The 20,890-nt window shown below is 42.1% G+C and overlaps 1 protein-coding gene across 1 annotated transcript in view; it reads right to left on the bottom strand.

Annotated features, from left to right (window-relative positions):
* LOC132508733 (ATP-binding cassette sub-family C member 4-like) overlaps positions 1–20,890 on the bottom strand; it is a 171,068-nt gene that overhangs the window by 67,875 nt on the left and 82,303 nt on the right. The window contains 1 exon segment of the mRNA XM_060129087.1: positions 10,764–10,843. Within this exon segment, the coding sequence (XP_059985070.1) occupies positions 10,764–10,843 (80 nt within the window).

Genomic DNA, 20,890 nt, shown 5'->3' with positions numbered 1-20,890 from the left:
GTTGGGAGTCCACCTGCCGATGCAGGGGACACGGGTTCGTGCCCCGGTCCGGGAAGATCCCGCATGCCGTGGAGCGGCTGGGCCCGTGAGCCATGGCCGCTGAGCCTGAGCGTCCAGAGCCCGGGCTCCGCAACGGGAGAGGCCACAACAGTGAAAAGCCCGCATACCGCAAAAAAAAAAAAAAAAAAGTGCTTGCCTATAGAACACACTAACATGTGTTGATTTAAGAATTATTCTTTAAATAAGAAAAAAGAAAATTTCATAAGAAAGATGATGACTTGAAAAAAAAAACCCTATCTAATTTTAATAAATACATAAACGCCAAGGACACAAAATGAGGCTGAGTAGTTTAAATGTGTAACACCTGTATTTGGATGGTGGTTAAAAACATTAAAATTTCACCAGAAAGTCTCGACCTATAGAATTAACACTGTCTTATAATATTGCAGATTTGAACATATTCCTTTCACAAGCACAGTTTGAAATAGAAGGCCCCATCTGCCTCCTTGGCATTTAACTTCCAAATTGCTTACGGTCCTGTAGGAATTCCTAGGTATCTACCCACATGTTACTTTAAACTTAATTCCAAGGGATTCTGTTCCTGATAGTCTCTGTGAAGCTTATGTCAAAGAATATGCTTTCTATAAACATCAGTAACAATGTATTCTTCCTATTTAATGCAAATAAATATGCCATTCATACTTTGGGCTCACTCTCTATTGTTTAATTCTGTCTTGCTCACTCTGATATCTATTTTAGGCACGATGTGAAATATATATTTAATCATAAAACCACTTAATCAGTAGACATTACTTTTATTATTTGTTTACAGTATTAAAAAATAAAACCAGGATCATTAAGATTGCTAACACCTCAAAAGAATTTCAAAGCTTTTAATTCTACGGTCAGACTCCTAAGAATTCTGTTTCAAGCTGTGGTAAGTACAAATCATCCAGATTTCCTTAAACTATTACTGATTTTGCAAAAGATATAACTTTAGTGCAATAAACTTTTGGCAAGAAAACAAGGCAAGATTTCCTTGTGATTTAGAGAGGGAAAAAAATGACACCTAGCTTTTGATCAGTAAGCTGTTTACTGATGTGGGTGTAGGAGAGACTCTTCAACCTACTCATTCTGGAAACATATGAGATTAAAAAATAACCTTTCAATGAAGTAGCTATCACATAGATTGTGCTGCTGGCTAACACAAGATTCTTGTGGAGACAGTAAAATCCTGAACAGACTACACAAAACTCTGAAAGAATTAAGAAATAAAATGTAACTCCTGGGCTTCCCTGGTGGCGCAGTGGTTGAGAGTCCGCCTGCCGATGCAGGGGACACGGGTTCGTGCCCCGGTCCGGGAAGATCCCACATGCCGCAGAGCGGCTGGGCCCGTGAGCCATGGCCGCTGAGCCTGCAGGTCCGGAGCCTGTGCTCCGCAACGGGAGAGGCCACAACAGTGAGAGGCCCGCGTACCGCAAAAAAACCAAACCAAACCAAACCAAACCAAAACTGTAACTCCTATCCTACAATACTCGTTACCCTTCAATTACAGTATAAATAGAAGCAAAAGGAAACACATGGAAGGCTTCTAAATGTGAGCTCCTAAACTTAATGCCAACCTAGGGTTAGTGTTGAGTCTGCATGTAAGCTGACAGAGTACCTTGCACCTCTCAGGAGGCTCAGAGATCAGCTCTGGTTCCCAGATCCCTCGTTTCTCACCTCTGTTTCCTTTGACCTCACCCACCTCGGTTAACTCCGTTCAATCAGAACACTGGGGTGTCATATCTGTATGATGAGATGTACACAAGCCCTAAGTCTAAGCTTTTCTAAACTTGTCTTTTCCTTGGGATACACTAAGCACACCTTCATCCCTCATTTGGCTGCCTTGGATCTTTTCACAACCACACCAGCTCTGGGAACTGTGTATCCTTCAGTTAGCTCCCAATTGAGAGTCACAGCTAACTCCGCTGAAGGGTGAATGGTGGTGTCTGGTTTACAGTTTGTTAATCAACACAACAGAAAGCACTGGGGAAACATAGTGCACTTCTTCCCTTGTGTTCAGCGTATCTCATTGATCAATAGTTTCCTTTCTACCTTTTGTCAGGGTTCGTGCTTATTACAAAATTCAAGACTGAAGTCCATTTATTTGCTGCTTTTAAAAAGGCACACCTTAAAAATAATAGCACGTGAAGGTGGAGATGAAACGTTGAAAAAGGTACCCCATAAAAACACTAGCCAAAAGAAAGCTGGAGTATCTATCTACACCACTATGAACATGAAGTTAGGAAGGATTCCTAGAAATAAGGAAAACGTTTCATAAGAATAAAGGGTTGATTTATCCAGAAGGTATTTTTTAAAATCTAAATTTATATCATCCTTTAATAACATAGCTTCAAAATATATAAAGGAAAATCTGACAGGACTCAGGAGAAATAGGCAATTCCATACTCACAGTGGGAGAATTAAACTCACCTCGATAACTGATAAAACAAGCAGATAAACATCAAGAGGGATATAGAAGGTTTTGAAAACATGATTAACAAACTTGACCTAATTAAGAAATATACAATACTGCAGTAAATAACTACATAACACTGCAGTAAATAACTACATAATACGTTCTTTTCAGTTACATGTATGCTATACTAAAGCAAGAATCAACAAACTTCAAGGGACAGAAATTGTACACAACATATTCTAACCTACATGGATTTAAGTAGAAATCGGTGACAAAAAGGTAACTAGAAAATTAATAAATGTTTGGAAGCTCACTAATACACTTGAAAATATCACCTAGTTCATAAATTGTAATAAAATTAGAAAGTATTTTGGCAAAAGAAAATGAAAATCTACTAATATTAAAATTTGAGGGCTGCAAACTAAAGCTGTGCTTAGAGGTACATTTACAGTTTAAACATTTTTTTAAAGGCTGCAGAGAATACATGGGAAATCTCTATATCGTCCTCGTAATTTTGTTGTGAACTGCAAAAATGCCCGAACAAAAGAATAAAGTCTTACAAAAAGAAAAAGCTAAAAGAAAAAAAAGAAAAAGAAAAAGCTAAAAGTCAGGAATTTAAAATGTATCTTATAATTTTAAAAAAAACCCCAGCATATTAAACTAAAGTATGTAGAAGAATGGAAATAAGAAAAAAGTAGACATGAATGTAATAGAAAACTAACTTCTAAGCAGAAAAATCAACAAATACAAAGCTTGGTTCTTTGAAAGCACCATGAAATGTAAGGAAAAAAACAAAGCAAAAACAAAAATGGGAAATTTACCATTAATTTGAATTAAAAGAGGATAGCACAAGAGATACCATGGGTATTATAAGGAGGATATAATAAACATTGTGCTGATAAATTTTTAAATTTTAATGCTAAGGACAAATGTCTTGAAAAATGACATAAAAAGACTGACATAAGACAGAAAATCTGAATAATTCCATATTGAATTAAGAATTTGAATCCAGGGGAATTCCCTGGTGGTTCAGTGGTTAGGACTCGGCGCTCTCACTGCCAGGGTGCCGGGGTGCCAGGTTCAATCCCTGGTTGGGGAACTAAGAGCCTGCAAGTTGCACAGCGTGGCCCAAAAAAAAAAAAAAAGAATTTGTATCCACAGAAAAGACTTTAGGCCAAGAGGGCTACACAAATAAATTGTACAAAAGAAGTTTTACCAAACTCTTCCAGGAAATTTGAGTACAGCATTATGATGTAAAAACCAGACAAAGACATTAAAAGAAAGAAAAATTATAAACCAAACTGTCTTAGGAACATGAAACAACATACCAATAAACTGAATCTAACAATATAAAAATGATAATACTCCACAATCAAACTTGGCTAGGCAAGTCCAAAATTCACATGGCTGGCTGTTACAAAGGATACGCTGGAACTCCTGTGCAGGAGCTGAGGCTATTACCCACAGGCAGAATTTCTTTTTCTTCAGGGAAGGCTTAGCTCCTAAGCCCTTCCAACTGACTGAACTGTGCCCACCCAGACTATCCAGGATAATTGTTCTTACTTAAAATCAACTGATTATGGACTTTAATCACATCTACAAAATACCTACACAACACCACCTAGATTACCTTCTGACTGAATAACTGGAGAATGTAGTCTGGTCAAGTTGACACATAAAACTGACCACCACAAAATGGAAATATTTCCTGTCTTTTTTGAGGCCTGCATAATTCTGATACCAAAAGCTGACAAAATAGTTCAAGAAAAGCAAATTACAGGCCAATATTCTCATGAACAACAGAAACAAAAATTCTTGCCAAACATTAACAAATTACATACAATAATACATTAAAAAAAGATACTATATCATGGCCAAGTGGAGTTTATTCCAGGAATGTAAGGTTAACCTTCAAATACCAATCACTATAATTCACATTAAAAGAATAAAGGTGAATAATCATATGATTATCTGAAGAGATGTAGAAAAAATATTTGTCCAAATTCAACACCTATTCTTTTTTTTTTTTGCGGTACGCAGGCCTCTCACTGTTGTGGCCTCTCCCGTTGTGGAGCACAGGCTCCGGATGCGCAGGCCCAGTGGCCATGGCTCACGGGCCCAGCCGCTCCGCGGTATGTGGGATCCTCCCGGACCGGGGCACAAACCCGTGTCCCCTGCACTGGCAGGCGGACTCTGAACCACTGCGTCACCAGAAAAGCCCTCAACACCTATTCTTGATTTAAAAAAATAAAAAAGTAAAACTCTTGGCAATTGAGGAATTAAAGAAAAAGTTTTCAATCTGATAACAGATATCTACCTAGAAAATCACAGTTCAGATCATTCATAATGAAAAAATATTGAAAGATTTTGCCCTAAGAGTACAAGAATGTCTTATCACTTCTATTCCATGCTGTACTGGAAACTCTAGCCACAACAATAAGTCTAGAAATGAAAATAAATATTGGAAATGGAGAAGTAAAACTGTCATTATTTACAGCTGACATGACTGCTTATGTACAAAACCCTACAGAATTTTTAAAAGCACCACCACCAACTCCAGGAAATGCAAAATGAATTCACAAATAAATCAACTGTATTTCTATAAACTAGCAACAAGCAGTTGAAAATGGTATTAAAAACAATACAATAATGTCATGAAAAAAACATCAAATATTCAGGAATAAGTTAAACCAAAGAAGTGTAAGATGTCTATACTAAAAATTACAAAACATTCCTAAAATTAAAGAAAACCTAAATAAGTGGAGAGATACCATATTCATAATTGCAGATTCAACATTGTTAAGACTCAGAGTCCTCAAATCAAACTATAGATAAAAGAAAATATTAATAAAAATTCCAGCAGGATAAAACAACTTGAAAAGGCTTCTAAAATTTACACAGAAAAGAATCTAGAATGATCAAAACAAGCTTGACAAAGAAGTACAAAATTAGAAGATTTAAACTACTGGATTTCAAGTCTTACTAAAATGTATAATAACCAAGACTGCAGTATTGGTATAAGGATAGATAAGCAGGTCGGTGGAACAAAATAAAGTATACAGACGCAGACGTCCTCAAATACAGTCAAATGATTTTTAACCAAGGTGCCAATTCAGTGCATAAAAGTGTTTTTAACAAATGTGGCTAGAATAACTGGAAAAAAATAAACCTCAACCATGTACTACTCTTCCATACACAAAAAATAACACAAGATGCGTCCATTTCTAAAAAGACAGAATAGGAAAGTATCAATATCTTCACGCTCCTAAGGATAAAAAGATTGCTTAGGATACAAAAACATGAGCTACAAAAGAAACAAAAGGGTACACGTTAGACTTCATCAGAATTGAAACTTGATCTCCATTAAGGATGTAAAAAGGCAAGCCACAGACTGGAAGAAACTATTCACAAAGGAATAGTATGAAATATATATTAAAATAAATACCTCCAATGGGAATTTGAGGGAGGGGGTGGGGACGGGATCAACACACCACAGAAACCTCAAAATGACAAAGTCATTGTTCAGTGAGAGAGGCTGAGATGCTTTCTACACACTTTCCCTGACATCTCTACACAATGAAATGCAAGGGTCAGCGGTACTGAGACAAGCAAAGGCAGTTCCACTCTTTGCTTCTATAAAAGCAAGTGACCCAAGCTATGAGCCCCTGGTCTCAGGCTTGCTTTGTTCCCAATATCCAGATGCAGCAGCTTGTTCTTTTGCGCTCCCCCCTCTGGAAAGAAATGACTGAGAACACCTCCTTCACATTTTCTTTTTCTTGGGCATTTTCACTTCATAAAGCTGCAGTCAATGTGTTTTGTGTGTGGTGAGGAGGGAATGACACGTTCCATGGTGGTCCCCGCCACTGCCAGCATTGGTGGCTCAAGCAACCTCAGGATTAGCCCTTTGTGTCCGTGAAAGGATATGAAAAGTCAGTTGTTTGAGCTCAGCCAAGCTGCTGATTTTTTTTTTCCCCTGAATGAGGGGTGTGTGGGGAAAAAGTTTTCGCAATTCAATTTTCCTCAGTAAATTACAGCATTTTGCTGAGGGCAGCTGTGTGCAAGTCCACATGCTCAGAGCAGTCCCAAACTTTTTTAAACAAAATTAAAATGCCTAAACCTAACTTCCACATCTTACCTTCGTCTTCACTTATTTTACTAATAGGAAGACTTCTTCGAAGTGATGATTTTAATGACAAGAATTGTAGATAATTAACATTCCTTAATGTTATCTGGGACTCTGGCAAATCGTATGAAAACTACATTAATTTGAAATATTTCGTGCTCAACGGTCTATCTTGAAAATAATTGATTTTTATTCTGTGAGTCTACATGGGAAAGTGTCCATTAATATCTTCAGGGATTACAAACCTAGAATCTCTGTAATACAAACTCACGAGGCGATATTTATGAGCCTGGAAACTATCTGTGACAGTCATTTTAATGCAACATAATGCCATTATCAGACTATTTCTCCTACTTAAAAATACAGGGCTTCCCTGGTGGCGCAGTGGTAGAGAGTCCGCCTGCCGATGCAGGGGACGCAGGTTCATGCCCCGGTCCAGGAAGATCCCACATGCCGCGGAGCGGCTGGGCCCGTGAGCCATGGCCGCTGAGCCTGCGTGTCCGGAACCTGTGTTCTGTGACGGGACAGGCCACAGCAGTGAGAAGCCCGCATACCGCAAAAAACAAAAACAAAACAAAAAATACATGCGGTGTTTATTTATTTTAAAATTTTTATGTATGTATTTATTTGGCTGCACAGGGTCTTAGTTGCAGCACACAGGATCGTCGATCTTCGTTGCGGCATGTGGGATCTTTTAGTTGTGGCATGCAAACTCTTAGCTGAGGCATGTGGGATCTAGTTCCCTGACCAGAGATCGAACCCAGGCCCCCTGCACTGGGAGGATGGAGTCCTAGCCACTGGACCACCAGGACAGTCCCTACATGTGGTCTTTCAAAAATAACTACCCATTATTTAGTGCTCAACATGCACTTAGATGTTATGCAGAGAATTTTATTAAAACGACTTCATTTTGTTTTCCCAACAACCCTTATGGAATTTGGTATTATTTTCTTTATTTTGCAGATAAGGAGGTGTGGCTTTGTGGGGCAGAGACAGTAAGAGGGAGAGCTAGGACTCAAGCTTGGAAAGGGAGACCGCGGGGCTCCCCACTCCACCACACTTCAAAGCTGTTGACGTCATAAATGATTATCATGTGGAATCACACTACATAATTTTTTTTTTATGCTGCCTTCCTTCTTCCTTTGGAATTGCAAACAGCTCCACTTTGGCCACAGCAACTGTAATGTGACTGGACAGACAACATATCTGGCAGCTGCAAGAGTCAGTGTACATGATGGTGTACAAACTCGTGATCGCCCCTCTGTTGGGATGTGGTCTCTGAATGACATTGCCTGTGGGAATGGACTGTCCTGCAGTGTGGACCACTACTCAGAATCCAGGGTTTTCATCAGCCATACTTGGCATCACTATTACAAGATATTAAATGAATTATCTGATATCTCATTTACGGGAATGACAAGGAATTAGATGAGGAAAAGTATATGGAATAAACACTTTAGAAGTAGTAAAAATAAAAATGAACATGATCAAGTATCTTCCAAGGTTTATCAAATACACCAAGGATAAGCAGAATCATCAAAAATGAGTTCGAACACATTTGGCACTAACTATGTCCTTTAAAACAGAACTGAACAAACACTTTCAAGCCCCTTCCCAATTCCACTCTCAGTTGACAACAGAGAGAAAAGACTGGTTCCCATTGGGAACACGGCTTCAGCAGCCCCTCCTGCCCCACCATCCACAAAGGCCTTTTCCTCTCATCTGGGATCAAAGGTCGCTTTCTAGAAGCCACGCCCACCTCCTGGACCAGGCTCCCTTACTACCTCCAGCCCCACACCTTCCAGGACTTCCCCCAGGGCGCTGCCACAGTTAGGATTCCAAAGGCGGCCAGGGGTGGATCTCTGTGTGTCTCCCTCCCGTTGGGGGCCTGGAGGGGAGGATTCCTGCCTGACCCACCCCCATACTTCAGGGCGTCAACGCTAATCCCTGTTTGTTGAGGGGAAGGAGGGGCAGAGGAAAATATTACCCACCACACACCCCCAACCCCAAAACTAAACACCCAACCAGCAACTCCTCCGCAGACCCTACATTCCGGATGGGCCTCTCTCTGGTTTTACTCAGACTCCTTCCAGGAGTAGCCTGCCTTCACTTCAGCTTCCTCCACGCCTCCTGAATTTGCAGCCCTTTGCAGTCTGGCCCCGCCCATCTGAAAACTGATTCTTAGGTCACCAGAAGCCTCCTGATTTCTAAATCAACTGACAACTTTCCAGGGACTTACCTTCTCCTTTGCGTTGAACCGGCCTGTCCTTCCTCGGTTCCCCAACCTATTTCCTCCTCTCTTCCTTGCTGTTCATTGTGTGTCTCCTCTGCTTCCCTCCTCTCTGAATATGGAGGCTTCCGTAAGTTTCTGATCTTGGTCCCTAAAAATGCTTCACTCTCTCTGGGCAATCTTTTTTTTTTTTTTTTTTTTTTTTGCGGTACACGGGCCTCTCACTGTTGCAGCCTCTCCCGTTGCGGAGCACAGGCTCCGGAGGCGCAGGCTCAGCGGCCATGGCTCACGGGCCCAGCCACTCCGCGGCACGTGGGATCTTCCCGGACCGGGGCATGAACCCGTGTCCCCTGCATCGGCAGGCGGACTCTCAACCACTGCGCCACCAGGGAAGCCCTCTCTGGGCAATCTGATCCACTGTCACAGATTCAGCTATTACCTGCTCGGTGAAGAATACGCAGGCACCAGGCTCATCCCAGGTCTCTCTCTCAAACACCAGACTCTTACTTCCAATGACCTGCAGGACGCCTCCACCTGGAGGTCCCAAACTTCAAGATAACTGAACTAAAAGTGGCAGAGCTGGGACTGGGAATCAGTGAGACCAGAATTTTCTCTCCTCACACGACTGCGCATGTTTTATCTGAAATCAGGTAGCATCTATCCCTGTCCCTCTGTACGTCATACAAAAACATGTGACGGATTCTGATCATGATGGTTAACTAACCACGGGCTCAGCACACGGTGGGCCGGCCAGCTTTGGAAACCTAACCTTGGCCTTGCCTGTAGTAGCAAAGAAACAGAACCTTTCACAAAATCTCAATGTAATTAATGATCACTGTCAAAACGTGACACTGTTATAGTGAAAGACCGCTTCTGGGGATAAATCACATGGCTTAACCCAGCAGGACATATTTATAACGTAAGTTTGCAGAAGAGAAAAATAAAATCAGACATATTCCATCAAACATCTTTGCAGTAAAAGTACTCTGCCTCTGAGTCACCGCTTAGTTCACGTTGGTAAACGGTGGAAGCCTCTGCCCATAGGCTATGCTGTTTGCAGTGAGATATTCATTGCTGCGTGTCTCTGTGCAGCTTCTGATAAATACATTTCATTACCAAAATTAATTAATTAATGAAGAAAGTCCCCACAGCCTGAATCACTTTAAAGTAGACAAAATTCAGTAACAGAAAAAACATCCCACATGAGCAACAATACTGAATGAGAGGATGAGAGATGAGATGACCCAACATTATTCTTTAGAACCTCAAGTTCACAGACAAAACAAAGGCTGGATACAAGATATTCCTGTGGGTATTTCTGTCTTTTTTTTTTAAAGACACCTTAATACAGAGCAATCAACGTGTGAAAAGAAAAGCTATCTATAAAAACAAAAAAAGACATTTTCTGAGATGACTTTGATCCCATATCTCTGTATCTTCCATTACTGCTCTCTGTTGTCTTTGCTCAAGTATTATTTTCACCTTATTATTACTATTCCTTTCTTTGTAAGTAACCCCGCCTGGCTTTATCCAAAAAAAAAAAACTGGTGCAGTAAATATTTGTCCTTTGTGGTAATCCGATGCATAATTTAGTTAATCTAGGCTATCTTTCCGTGAGAGGTGATTGTTTTCCTCTGTTTTGAAATGTGCTCACAGTAAAGGGAATCCACGCCAGACAGCTGAACGGCAGCGGGAGAACCACTTACCAAGCACGTCACTGCTTTGAACCAACCTTGACCGTGACTGTGTAGCCACTCCTACAGCAGGTGTCACTCATGTTAACTCAGCCTCCCGATCACAACCACACCTTTCTCTTACAAACGTGGCCTTTTACTTAATTAAGATAACACAGTCAGGCTGAAAGGCCCATCTCAGCCCCTGTGAAAAGGCCTTGAAAAACAGGCACTTTGCTTTGCACTGTGAGAACTCTGACATGACTGTTACGTTACCTGGATGAAATCAAGAAATGTCAGGGGCAGCAAGTCATCCATATGCCCAATGTCTTTGGAGAAACGATTCAAAATTCTTCCTGCAAGAACAGGATATGAGAAATTACTCATTTACCCAGATATACCCTTTAAGAGAAACATCTCACAAACAAATCAAAACAATATTTTTAAAGTATATGTATGTAATATATTACAGATTCATATGAAATAAGCCAATGTCAGTGGTAAAGAAAGAGAAAACAGAATGATATCTAAAGAGAAACAAAAATGCCACCAAATGGCAGTGGGTGGGGGAGCCGAAATTGAAACCTGGTTTTTATTACAAAAGACTGGGGGGAGGGGCTTCCCTGGTGGCGTAGTGGTTAAGAATCCGCCTGCCAATGCAGGGGACGCGGGTTCGAGCCCTGGTCTGGGAAGATCCCACATGCCACGGAGCAACTAAGCCCGTGCACCACAACTACCGAGCCTGTGTTCTAGAGCCCGCGCGCCACAACTACTGAGCCCACGCACCACAACTACTGAGCCCACGCGCCACAATTACTGAAGCCTAAATGCCTAGAGCCCGTGCTCCGCAACAAGAGAAACCACCACATTGAGAATCCCGCACACCGCAACGAAGAGTAGTCCCCGCTCACCGCAACCAGAGAAAGCCTGCGCGCAGCAACGAAGACCCAATGCAGCTAAAAATAAAATAAATAAACTTATTAAAAAAAAAAAGAATACGGGGAAAATCTTGTGGCAGTAACGGGAAGGGCTGGTGGATTTGAGAATGTTCCCTCCTTTTAGATCCATCCTAAGACTCATTCCAAGTGCTAAGTCAGCAAATAAACAGTTGCACAATACCTAAATTAACCCTAATTGTCACACTAATGTTGCTTTAGTGATCAAAAGTAATTTTGCTAAGTGATACTTTTTAAATAAACATAATTATAACTTCTCTGTAATGTTTTCCCTCCAGACAGTTCACAGGACCTCACATTTTGGGAAATTGTAGATTCCTGCCATTTCCAAGTTGTGAGTTTACTATTGGGGTAATAAGTTGTTATTTTCAGAGGTGCACTGGGTGTGACAAACACAGACTGATGCTTAAGCATCCAAGAAGACCAGAGGGATGGAAGCAGGAAAACAAACATTAGTGACTAAAGATCATCACTGATTTTATTTCCCTTCTCAGAATCCACGAAAACAGTGTATCCTAAAGGCTGCAGGATTGGAAGATGAGAAATAATTTCTAATAAATACCTAGTGTAAACTAAAAATGCCGCCTGCCGTATCAAGTAAACAAAGGATGCTGCAGCCATCAGGCACTGCAGCCAACCCCGCGATGGTGCACCCTGAGGAAACTCAGGATGAGAAAACACAGGATACTGGCCCCGGAGAGCTGAGGTGCACATCAAAGGAATGATTTCAGTGAGCCTAGACTGTTGCATCTTCCCAGACATAGAAAAGCAGTAAATTCCCTAACTTGAGATATCTGGTTTTCTTTTATTAACAGTAATCTTTTGATATGCTGACTACCTGTTCTTTGTTGCAAAAACTCCTGTGTATCCTGGCTCCCCCCCTGCCTTGCCTCTTTGGAGCAGTGTCTCAGAGCTCTCTCAGAGGCGTGGCCCGGGCTTAAGTCCTCAGTTTTGTCCACAGAATAAAGCATAACTCTCAACTTTTAGGTTGTACATTTTTTTTCAGTCGACACTAGTCGTTTTATGATTAAATTTAAAGAAATTGAAGACACACGCACACACACACACACACACACACACGCAAACATATAGCCTATTCTGGTGTAGCAGCTCCTGAGAAATACGTTGTCTAGGCCCCTGAACTTCTTTCATAACTGAGGCTCCAGGAAGCCAGCCTGCAGGTGAGATGTGGGGCCTCTAGGTGCTCTTCCTGACCTCTGTCAGAGGTGACTTTCTCCCGAGGCCCTTCACACCAAGCCACAGCTGGACACGGCTGGGCGCTGAGTTTCCGCTGCCGGGATGAGCCAGCTCTGCTGTCCTCCGCAGGGCGCCTGGCTCACCGGAAGCACAGGGTGCGCCCAAGCCGGGGGCTGCAGACATTGGAGGCTTTCGCCCTCGGCCAGGCCAGGCCGTTACAGGCTGGGCCTCAATTCTCCTGTCTCAGGCTTAGGAAATACAGACTCCAGAAACCATCTTTTAGTGACACGTTTGGAGGACCAGGGACAAATTTTCGGAGCCTCTAGGAATGCTTGCTTTAGAAGGTGATTCTCAGGATTAAATGGGCTCGTGCAGGTGAAAAACCCAGTCACAATGCCCGGTGAGTTAACAGGTGCTCAACCACCAAGGTGAGATACTGACTATTCCCCCCAGGTTCTGCAGTATCACGTCACCTCCAAAAGTCTACCAGACACTGTAGCAATGTCCACCTGTTAAAATGCACTTGCTGATTCAGGAGTGCTGGGGGAGCTAGAGAGTCTGCATTTCTTCCCAGCTGTCAGGTGACCCCCCCTTTAAACTATTTCCCAGATCACACTTCGAGGGGCAAGAGCTTGGGCTATGATTTAATCAATTCTGCTTTAAAAATATTAAAATCAGATGGACAATTTTTCCACATATTCTTATGGATTTTGCGGCCTCCCAGTCATTTTTTAACTTCCCAAAGTAGCAATATAGAAATAAGGAAAACACACGTCACAAAAGACATAGTTTAAATGCTTGTGATTTCTTTGACGGAAAAATGCAACTTTTTTAACATAGCAGGATTCAGAAACACTGCAAGTATGATTTTTCTTAGAAGGTGTTGAAAGCAGTACAGGAATTTTTTAAGATGAAAAGGCTACTCAGGGATGAACAGTAAGTGAAAACTACCCCTTTACCTTTCGCCAGATGTGCAAGTCTTAAGGTCTGAGAGACCCAGGGTTGGCAAATAGTGTAAAATACAAGGAAAACAAAAACAATGAGAAAAACTATCTCCCCACATAACAATGACTACAAAAATGGAACCGAACGTCAAAGCAGGTCAAAAAACTAAAGTCTTGTTCACCAATGAGCTGAGTGTAGAAAATGTGAAATCAGAAAGTTCAGTAGCTACTTCCTTGCGCTAAGAAACATTAAGAGAATGAATGGTATTTGCAGAGTATTTCATCGGGCTTAGGGACAGACTGTTGGAAACAGAGCTGTGATTTTAAGTTCATGGCCTCATAGTGTTAAAGTTTTCTCAGAAGTCTCCAAATGAAATCCTTACGATGAATTCCCTTCACACACATGCCATGACTCTTCATCCAAATGACATGAGCTCCCTGCTGGAATATCTCCAGGGAGGTAGAGGGAAGGGGGATTCACATGAACACCGGGAACCCAATGCATTTTCAGACAGTTCTGTTAGACGGCTTTCTCACATCAAACCGAATCTTGCCTTCCTAGAACATCCAACCTCTGCCGCTTCTTCTGCCCTTATAACCACACAAAGGGAACCTAATTTCTCTTGATATGACAGCCTTTCAAATACTCGACTGAAGTGAATCATATCCTTTCCAGCAACTACTCCTGGGTGCCTCAATGATCCCTCATAAGGCTCGGTGTCCTATCTTGGCCGCTGCCTCTTGACCAGACTCAGATGGCCAGTCTCAGTTAATGCCTTGTGCTCAGGTACTGGGGTAAATTGGTTTCACCACCTCCCCTATCCTGCATAGGATATAGTGATTCATGAAGCCAACAATAACAGTAAATTCTGGAGGCCAGATCACATTTTGGACACATGTAAAATGAAAATCCACATCGCTCTGCACAGGTAGATTTGGGGGAACAATTGAGCGATATGTATAAACAACTCTAAGAGTGCATCCCTCTGACCCCAAAATTCCATTTCTAGGAACATATCCCCAAGAGTTAATAAGTTCATCAAAAGGTTGAATGTGGCATATTTGTCAAGTCAGAAGTAGAAAACAACCCGAACAAGTCTGAAACAAGTCTATAATGTATTACGTACAATTTTAATTTTTTTGGACTTTCTACGATAACTGCATATTGTGTAAAAAGGTAAAGCAGGGAGGGGAGAGCAAGAGAAAGACAGGGAAAGAGGGTCAGGAGGAAGAAGGAGGTAAAAGGGAGGAGGGAGGGAGGAAAAGGGGGGGAAGAGAGGAGGAGGGAGGTACCCCCCTTGAAGTCCATGGTATCCAAGAACCATCAGGGTCCTCCTAACTGCTCTGGTTCACAGTTTTCTATCCTGTCCATAAGACAGCATATCATGAAAGATGACATTTGAACTTCTTGTCAAAATACAAATTCAGGATGATCATATTTTAAGAACTGAGTCTACAATCTAAGTGGGAGTCAGTCACCTCTAGAATTCTAACACCTGACCCATACCCAGGACTCCTCTGCTTACTTATAACCAAACTGTAATTTAAAACTTGGAAGTTCCCATGTCTAATCTGGGCCTTATTATTTTTTTTTAAACAACAAAAAAAGGTATATTTACATATAAAATACCGAAGTATATTTTTATTGAGGTATATTTTACATCTCATAAAATTCGCCCATTTCGGGTGTACAATTCAATGAATCTTTGTAACTTTACTGAGTGATGCAACCGTCACCAAAAATCAGTTTTAAGACATTTTTATGCCCACAGTAAGATCCCTTGTGCCATTTACAGGACTCCCTATTCCCACTCCCAGCCTCAGGCAACCACTAATTTACTTTCTTTCTCTATAAATTTGCTTTTTCAGGATATAACATCCAAATGGAATCATACAATAATGTGGTCTCTCGGTCTGACTTTTTTCACTCAGTGTAATGTTTTTGAGGTTCGCCATGATGTAGTACGTGTCTTTTTGAGTCCCATTCTTTACCACACAGTGGCGTTAGGCACCAGCAAAAAAAGACCCCATACTAGGCCACACCTGACCTTGAGGGTAAGTCAGAACAGATGTGTTTCGTGAACTCTTTGATATTGTGAACTTGTTTCTATGGGCCAACAGCTAGCTTCACTAACGGTTCTAGAACCTAATTCTTTTGATTAGAATCAGCCGTTGCAGAGATTCAGAATCCAGGAGTCCTGGGTCAAGGCCAGTCTCTGAGTCCAGTGGAATGTGGTGGGGCAGGGAGGACAATAAAAGATCCATTGTCCTGGTGAGAAATGGGATCTACGTCCAATCAGCCAATGGAGAAAAAGAGCGGAGTCCCTCCAAAGGGGCAAAGAAAATATACCTGAACCTTCCAGGTACCGTGCAAGGGGATGGGGCAAAACGGGTCCAATGGAGAGGAACACGGAGACGGTCACCAGGCTGAAAAGGACCCCTGCGTGCATGAGGGAGCCACTAAGGCAGGCAGGCCAGCCTGGACTTCCTGCATCACCTTACACAAACTCATTCAGCTCGGACGAGCCTGAGAACAGGAGAGGGAGCTGCGGAAGTCAGGGCGCTCCGCATTTTCTTAGTCTTTGCTGTTAGAACAGGCCATCAGTATGGTGGCAGCCTAAAGAATGTCGTGAAATAGAGCAACAGGATTTAGGAAACCGTCAGTGGAAACACCACCAAGTTCTGGTACTCAGCAGCAAGAGGCCTTTAGGCAACTAAGCAACATCTCCACCTACATCCCAACACCCTGTCCAATAATAGTTTTTAAATGTCTACTGATATGTTACAATGGATCAATTACTCCTCTTTACTTCTTAAGGGCCTGGAGTTTATAAGGTAAAACTATCAGGTATCAAATATTTTACCCAAAGAAGTGCCAAGATTCATCCTGAATATAAAACTAAATCCCAGGGAAACGTATTAGGTGTTTGACAGTTTCTCTTCCTTGACTGACAGACAACAGAACTTGGAAGCTTGGATAGTCTGGTTCCGTGAACCACAGCTTCCACAGAGCCAACATATGTGGTTTTCTCTTCATGACATCCCATACCAGAACCAAAGCCGACCATAAATAACCTAGTCCAAATTCCACTTTTGAAAATAAGCTACAGGGAAGCGTTCAATTTAATCTACCACTAAAGAGTAGATTAAATAGATTTAATCTATTGACTAAAGAGTAACTAATTCATGACCCCTAAACCTTCTGGGCTGACTAGGCCTGTGTTTGCAGTACTTATTTTGGCTTGTATTTTCTTGAAGGAATGAAGTCCCACTAATAGATACAGGAGGGGGAGGCAAGATAACACTGGCGTGCTGGCTGCTCTAAGATTAGTGACCTCGAAGATTTAAACTTGGTCCCAAATCCTTGAATAATAAATAACTCAGGGTCTGGAGAAGCCTACAGGTCTTGAACATGAAGAGCCTGGTTAACTGGTCATGAGCACTCAGGCTGTGATAACAAACATCCAGTCCCACTTAATGCTCCCACCTTTATGGCTGTAGTTTTCACATTAACTGACAAAGTGGAGGGACTTCACAGCTGTAATAGCATGTACTCCTCCAACTGCTTTCTCTCCACGGCTTCGTAAGACGAGATCTGTGTGGGCCTCTGCAGTTCACCATCCTGTGCTCCACACGGGGCCTGGACTAAACAACATGTGCTGAATAAATCCACACAAGATGCTGCCCTCAACAGTCTCATTTAATCCTCACGACAGTCTTGTGAAACAGGAGGGGCAGCAGTTATTCCCATTTCACAGGAGAGGAAGTTCCCAGACACCACGTAGTCAGTGTCACGAAGATTCATTAGGCACTGACCACGTTCTAAGCACTGTGACTATATGAACCTGCTTAATGTCTACAATATTAAGATATAGATAAGGTAGGTGTGAGTAGTATCCCCGTTTTACAGATAAGAAAACCAAGAAACAGAGAATTTAAGTAACTAGCACGTAAGTATTAACATAACTATAACCAGCTATCACTATTAGTAACCAGAACGAGGATTGAACTCAGGCAGTTGGCTCCAGAGTCCATACTTTTACGGTACGCGGGCCTCTCACTGTTGTGGCCTCTCCCGTTGCCGAGCACAGGGTCCGGACGCACAGGCTCCGGACGCACAGGCTCCGCGGCCATGGCTCATGGGCCCAGCCGCTCCGTGGCATGTGGGATCTTCCCGGACCGGGGCACGAACCCGTGTCCCCTGCATCGGCAGGCGGACTCTCAACCACTGCGCCACCAGGGAAGCCCCAGAGTCCATACTTTTAAACCAAGGCAGACAACATCCTGCCTTGAGATGTGCGTGTCCAAGAGTATCTATCTGCTTTGGCCTCAGTCACGCAGCTAGTTGATGGCCAGGCCAAGGCCACTCCCATCTTCCTTCCAGCCCACATCCCTGCCTTGACAGTTGCTATCAATCATCACCGGCAAAAACAAAGCCACTCTGGGTCTCATCACAAGTCTAAACAACTGAACAGAGTGGGCATGTATGCTGCTGAACGAACTCTTCACAGGAACCCAGGTCAGGAGGCTACCTTCCGAAGCAAGACAGGTGGAAGGCCTCAGGGTGGAGGAAGCAACCAGTGGGAAACCTAGAGGGACACTCAGATCAAGAAACTTACTACCGAAGAGCCACCTGCTACATGCCACAAAGACTCTTACGTGTCACCAAAAGTCCACGGTCAAACTATAGAGCTAATTTTATTGAAGAGGATGTTTACATTTTACCAATCTTATATCTTAATTCGTTTTTTATTACCATTTTATTTATTTTTTTAACGTCAGAACGTACGAATTTAATGAATTTAACATCGTACTATTCCTTAGGATACCCCGTACTTAAAGGCCCTGATTCTAAGCTCCGGTTGGCAGCTTCCTCCACAACGGTATCTTGTTCTTCTCTGAAAGTGGAGTCCAAACCCCATCATCTCCAGGCAGCTTCCAAATCTAGCGTCATTCCGTGAACTTCCCGAAGACGTTCTCTTTACCCTTTTCTCCTAGGATGGCAGGCACGTCACACCATGGCTTCTCTCCTTCTGCGGATGCAGAGCTTCTCCCAGACCAAGATGCTGCTCAATCAGTGCTCAGGCCGCTCTCTGCACAGTGCTTGGCGTATGGTACACAGTCACTGAAGATTTTATTTTTAATTGGGGTATAGTTGTTTTACAAGGTTGTATTAGTTTCTACCATACAGAGAAGTAGAGTTCCCTGTGCTATACAACAGGTTCTTATTAGTTATCTACTTTATACATATTAGTGTCAATCCCAATCTCCCAATTCATCCCACCCTCCCCCCGCCCCCCGCTTTACCCCCTTGGTGTCCATACGTTCGTTCTCTACATCTGTGTCTCTATTTCTGCCTTGCAAACCAGTTCATCTGTATCATTTTTCTAGATTCCTCATATATGCTCTAATATATTTGTTTGTCTCTTTCTGATTTGCTTCACACTGTATAACAGTCTCTAGGTCCATCCACACAAATGACCCAATTTCATTCCTTTTTATGACTGAGTAATATTCCATTGTATATATGTACCACATCTTCTTTATCCATTCGTCTGTCGATGGACACTTAGGTTGCTTCTATGACCTGGATATTGTAAAGAGTGCTGCAATGAACATTGGGGTGCGTGTGTCTTTGTGAATTACGGTTTTCTCTGGGTATATACCCAGTAGTGGGATTGCTGGGTCATATGGTAATTCTATTTTTAGTTTTTTAAGGAACCTCCATACTGTTCTCCATAGTGGCTGTATCAATTTACATTCTTACCAACAGTGCAAGAGGGTTCCCTTTTCACCACACCCTCTCCAGCATTTGTTGTTTGTAGATTTTCTGATGATGCCCATTCTAACTGGTGTGAGGAGATACCTCATTGTACTTTTGATTTGCATTTCTCTAATAATTAGTGATGTTGAGCAGCTTTTCATGTGCTCTTGGCCATCTGTACGTCTTCTTTGCAGAAATGTCTACTTAGGTCTTCATCCCATTTTTTGATTGGGTTGTTCGTTGTTTTGATTGAGCTGCATGAGCTGTTTATATATTTTGGAGATTAATCCTTTGCTGGTTCATTTGCAAATATTTTCTCCCATTCTGAGGGTTGTTTTTTCGTCTTGCTTATAGCTTTCTTTGCTGTGCAAAAGCTTTTCAGTTTCATTAGCTCCCATTTGTTTATTTTTCTTTTATTTCCATTATTCTAGGAGGTGGGTCAAAAAAAATCTTGCTGTGATTTATGTCGAAGAGTGTTCTTCCTACGTTTTCCTCTAAGAGTTTTATAGTGTCTCATCTCACATTTAGGTCTCTAATCCATTCTGAGTATATTTTTGTGTATGGTGTTAGGGCGTGTTCTAATTTCATTCTTTAACATGTAACTGTCCAATTTTCCCAGCACCACTTACTGAAGAGACTGTATTTTCTCCATTGTCCATCCTTGCCTCCTTTGTGATAGATTAGTTGACCACAGGTGTGTGGGTTTATCTCTGGGCTTTCTATCCTGTTCCATTGATCTATCTTTCTGTTTTTGTGCCAGTACCATATTGTCTTGATTACTGTAGCTTTGTAGTATAGTCTGAAGTCAGGGAGTCTGATTCATCCAGCTCCGTTTTTTCCCCTCAAGATTGCTTTGGCTATGTGGGGTCTTTTTTGTCTCCATATAAACTTTAAGATGTTTTGTTCTAGTTCTGTAAAAAAATGCCCTTGGTGGGCTTCCCTGGTGGCACAGTGGTTGAGAATCTGCCTGCCAATGCAGGGGACACGGGTTCGAGCCCTGGTCTGGGAAGATCCCACATGCCGCAGAGCAACTGCACCCGTGAGCCACAACTACTGAGCCTGTGCATCTGGAGCCTGTGCTCCACAACAGGAGAGGCCGTGACAGTGAGAGGCCCATGCACCGCGATGAGGAGTGGCCCCCGCTCGCCACAACTAGAGAAAGCCCTCACATAGAAACGAAGACCCAATGCAGCGAAATAAATAAAATAAATTTATTTTTTAAAAAAATGCCATTGGTAATTTGATAGGGATTGTACTGAATCTGTAGATTGCTTTGGGTAGTACAGTCATTTTCACAATATTGATTCTTCCAATCCAAGAACATGGTATATCTCTCCATCTGTTTGTGTCATCTTTGATTTCTTTCATCAGTGTCTCATAGTTTTCTGAGTACAGGTCTTTTACCTCCTTAGGTAGGTTTATTCCTAGGTATTTTATTCTTTTCGTTGCAATGGTGAATCGGATAGTTTCTTTAATTTCTCTTTCTGATCTTTTGTTGTTAGTGTATAGGAATGCAAGAAATCTCTATTGCATTAATTTTGT

This window comes from Lagenorhynchus albirostris, chromosome 18 (assembly GCF_949774975.1).
Source record: "Lagenorhynchus albirostris chromosome 18, mLagAlb1.1, whole genome shotgun sequence".
NCBI lineage: Eukaryota > Metazoa > Chordata > Mammalia > Artiodactyla > Delphinidae > Lagenorhynchus > Lagenorhynchus albirostris.
The sequence above is the reverse complement of the archived record's forward strand: the minus strand, read 5'-3'. Positions and strand labels throughout refer to the sequence as shown.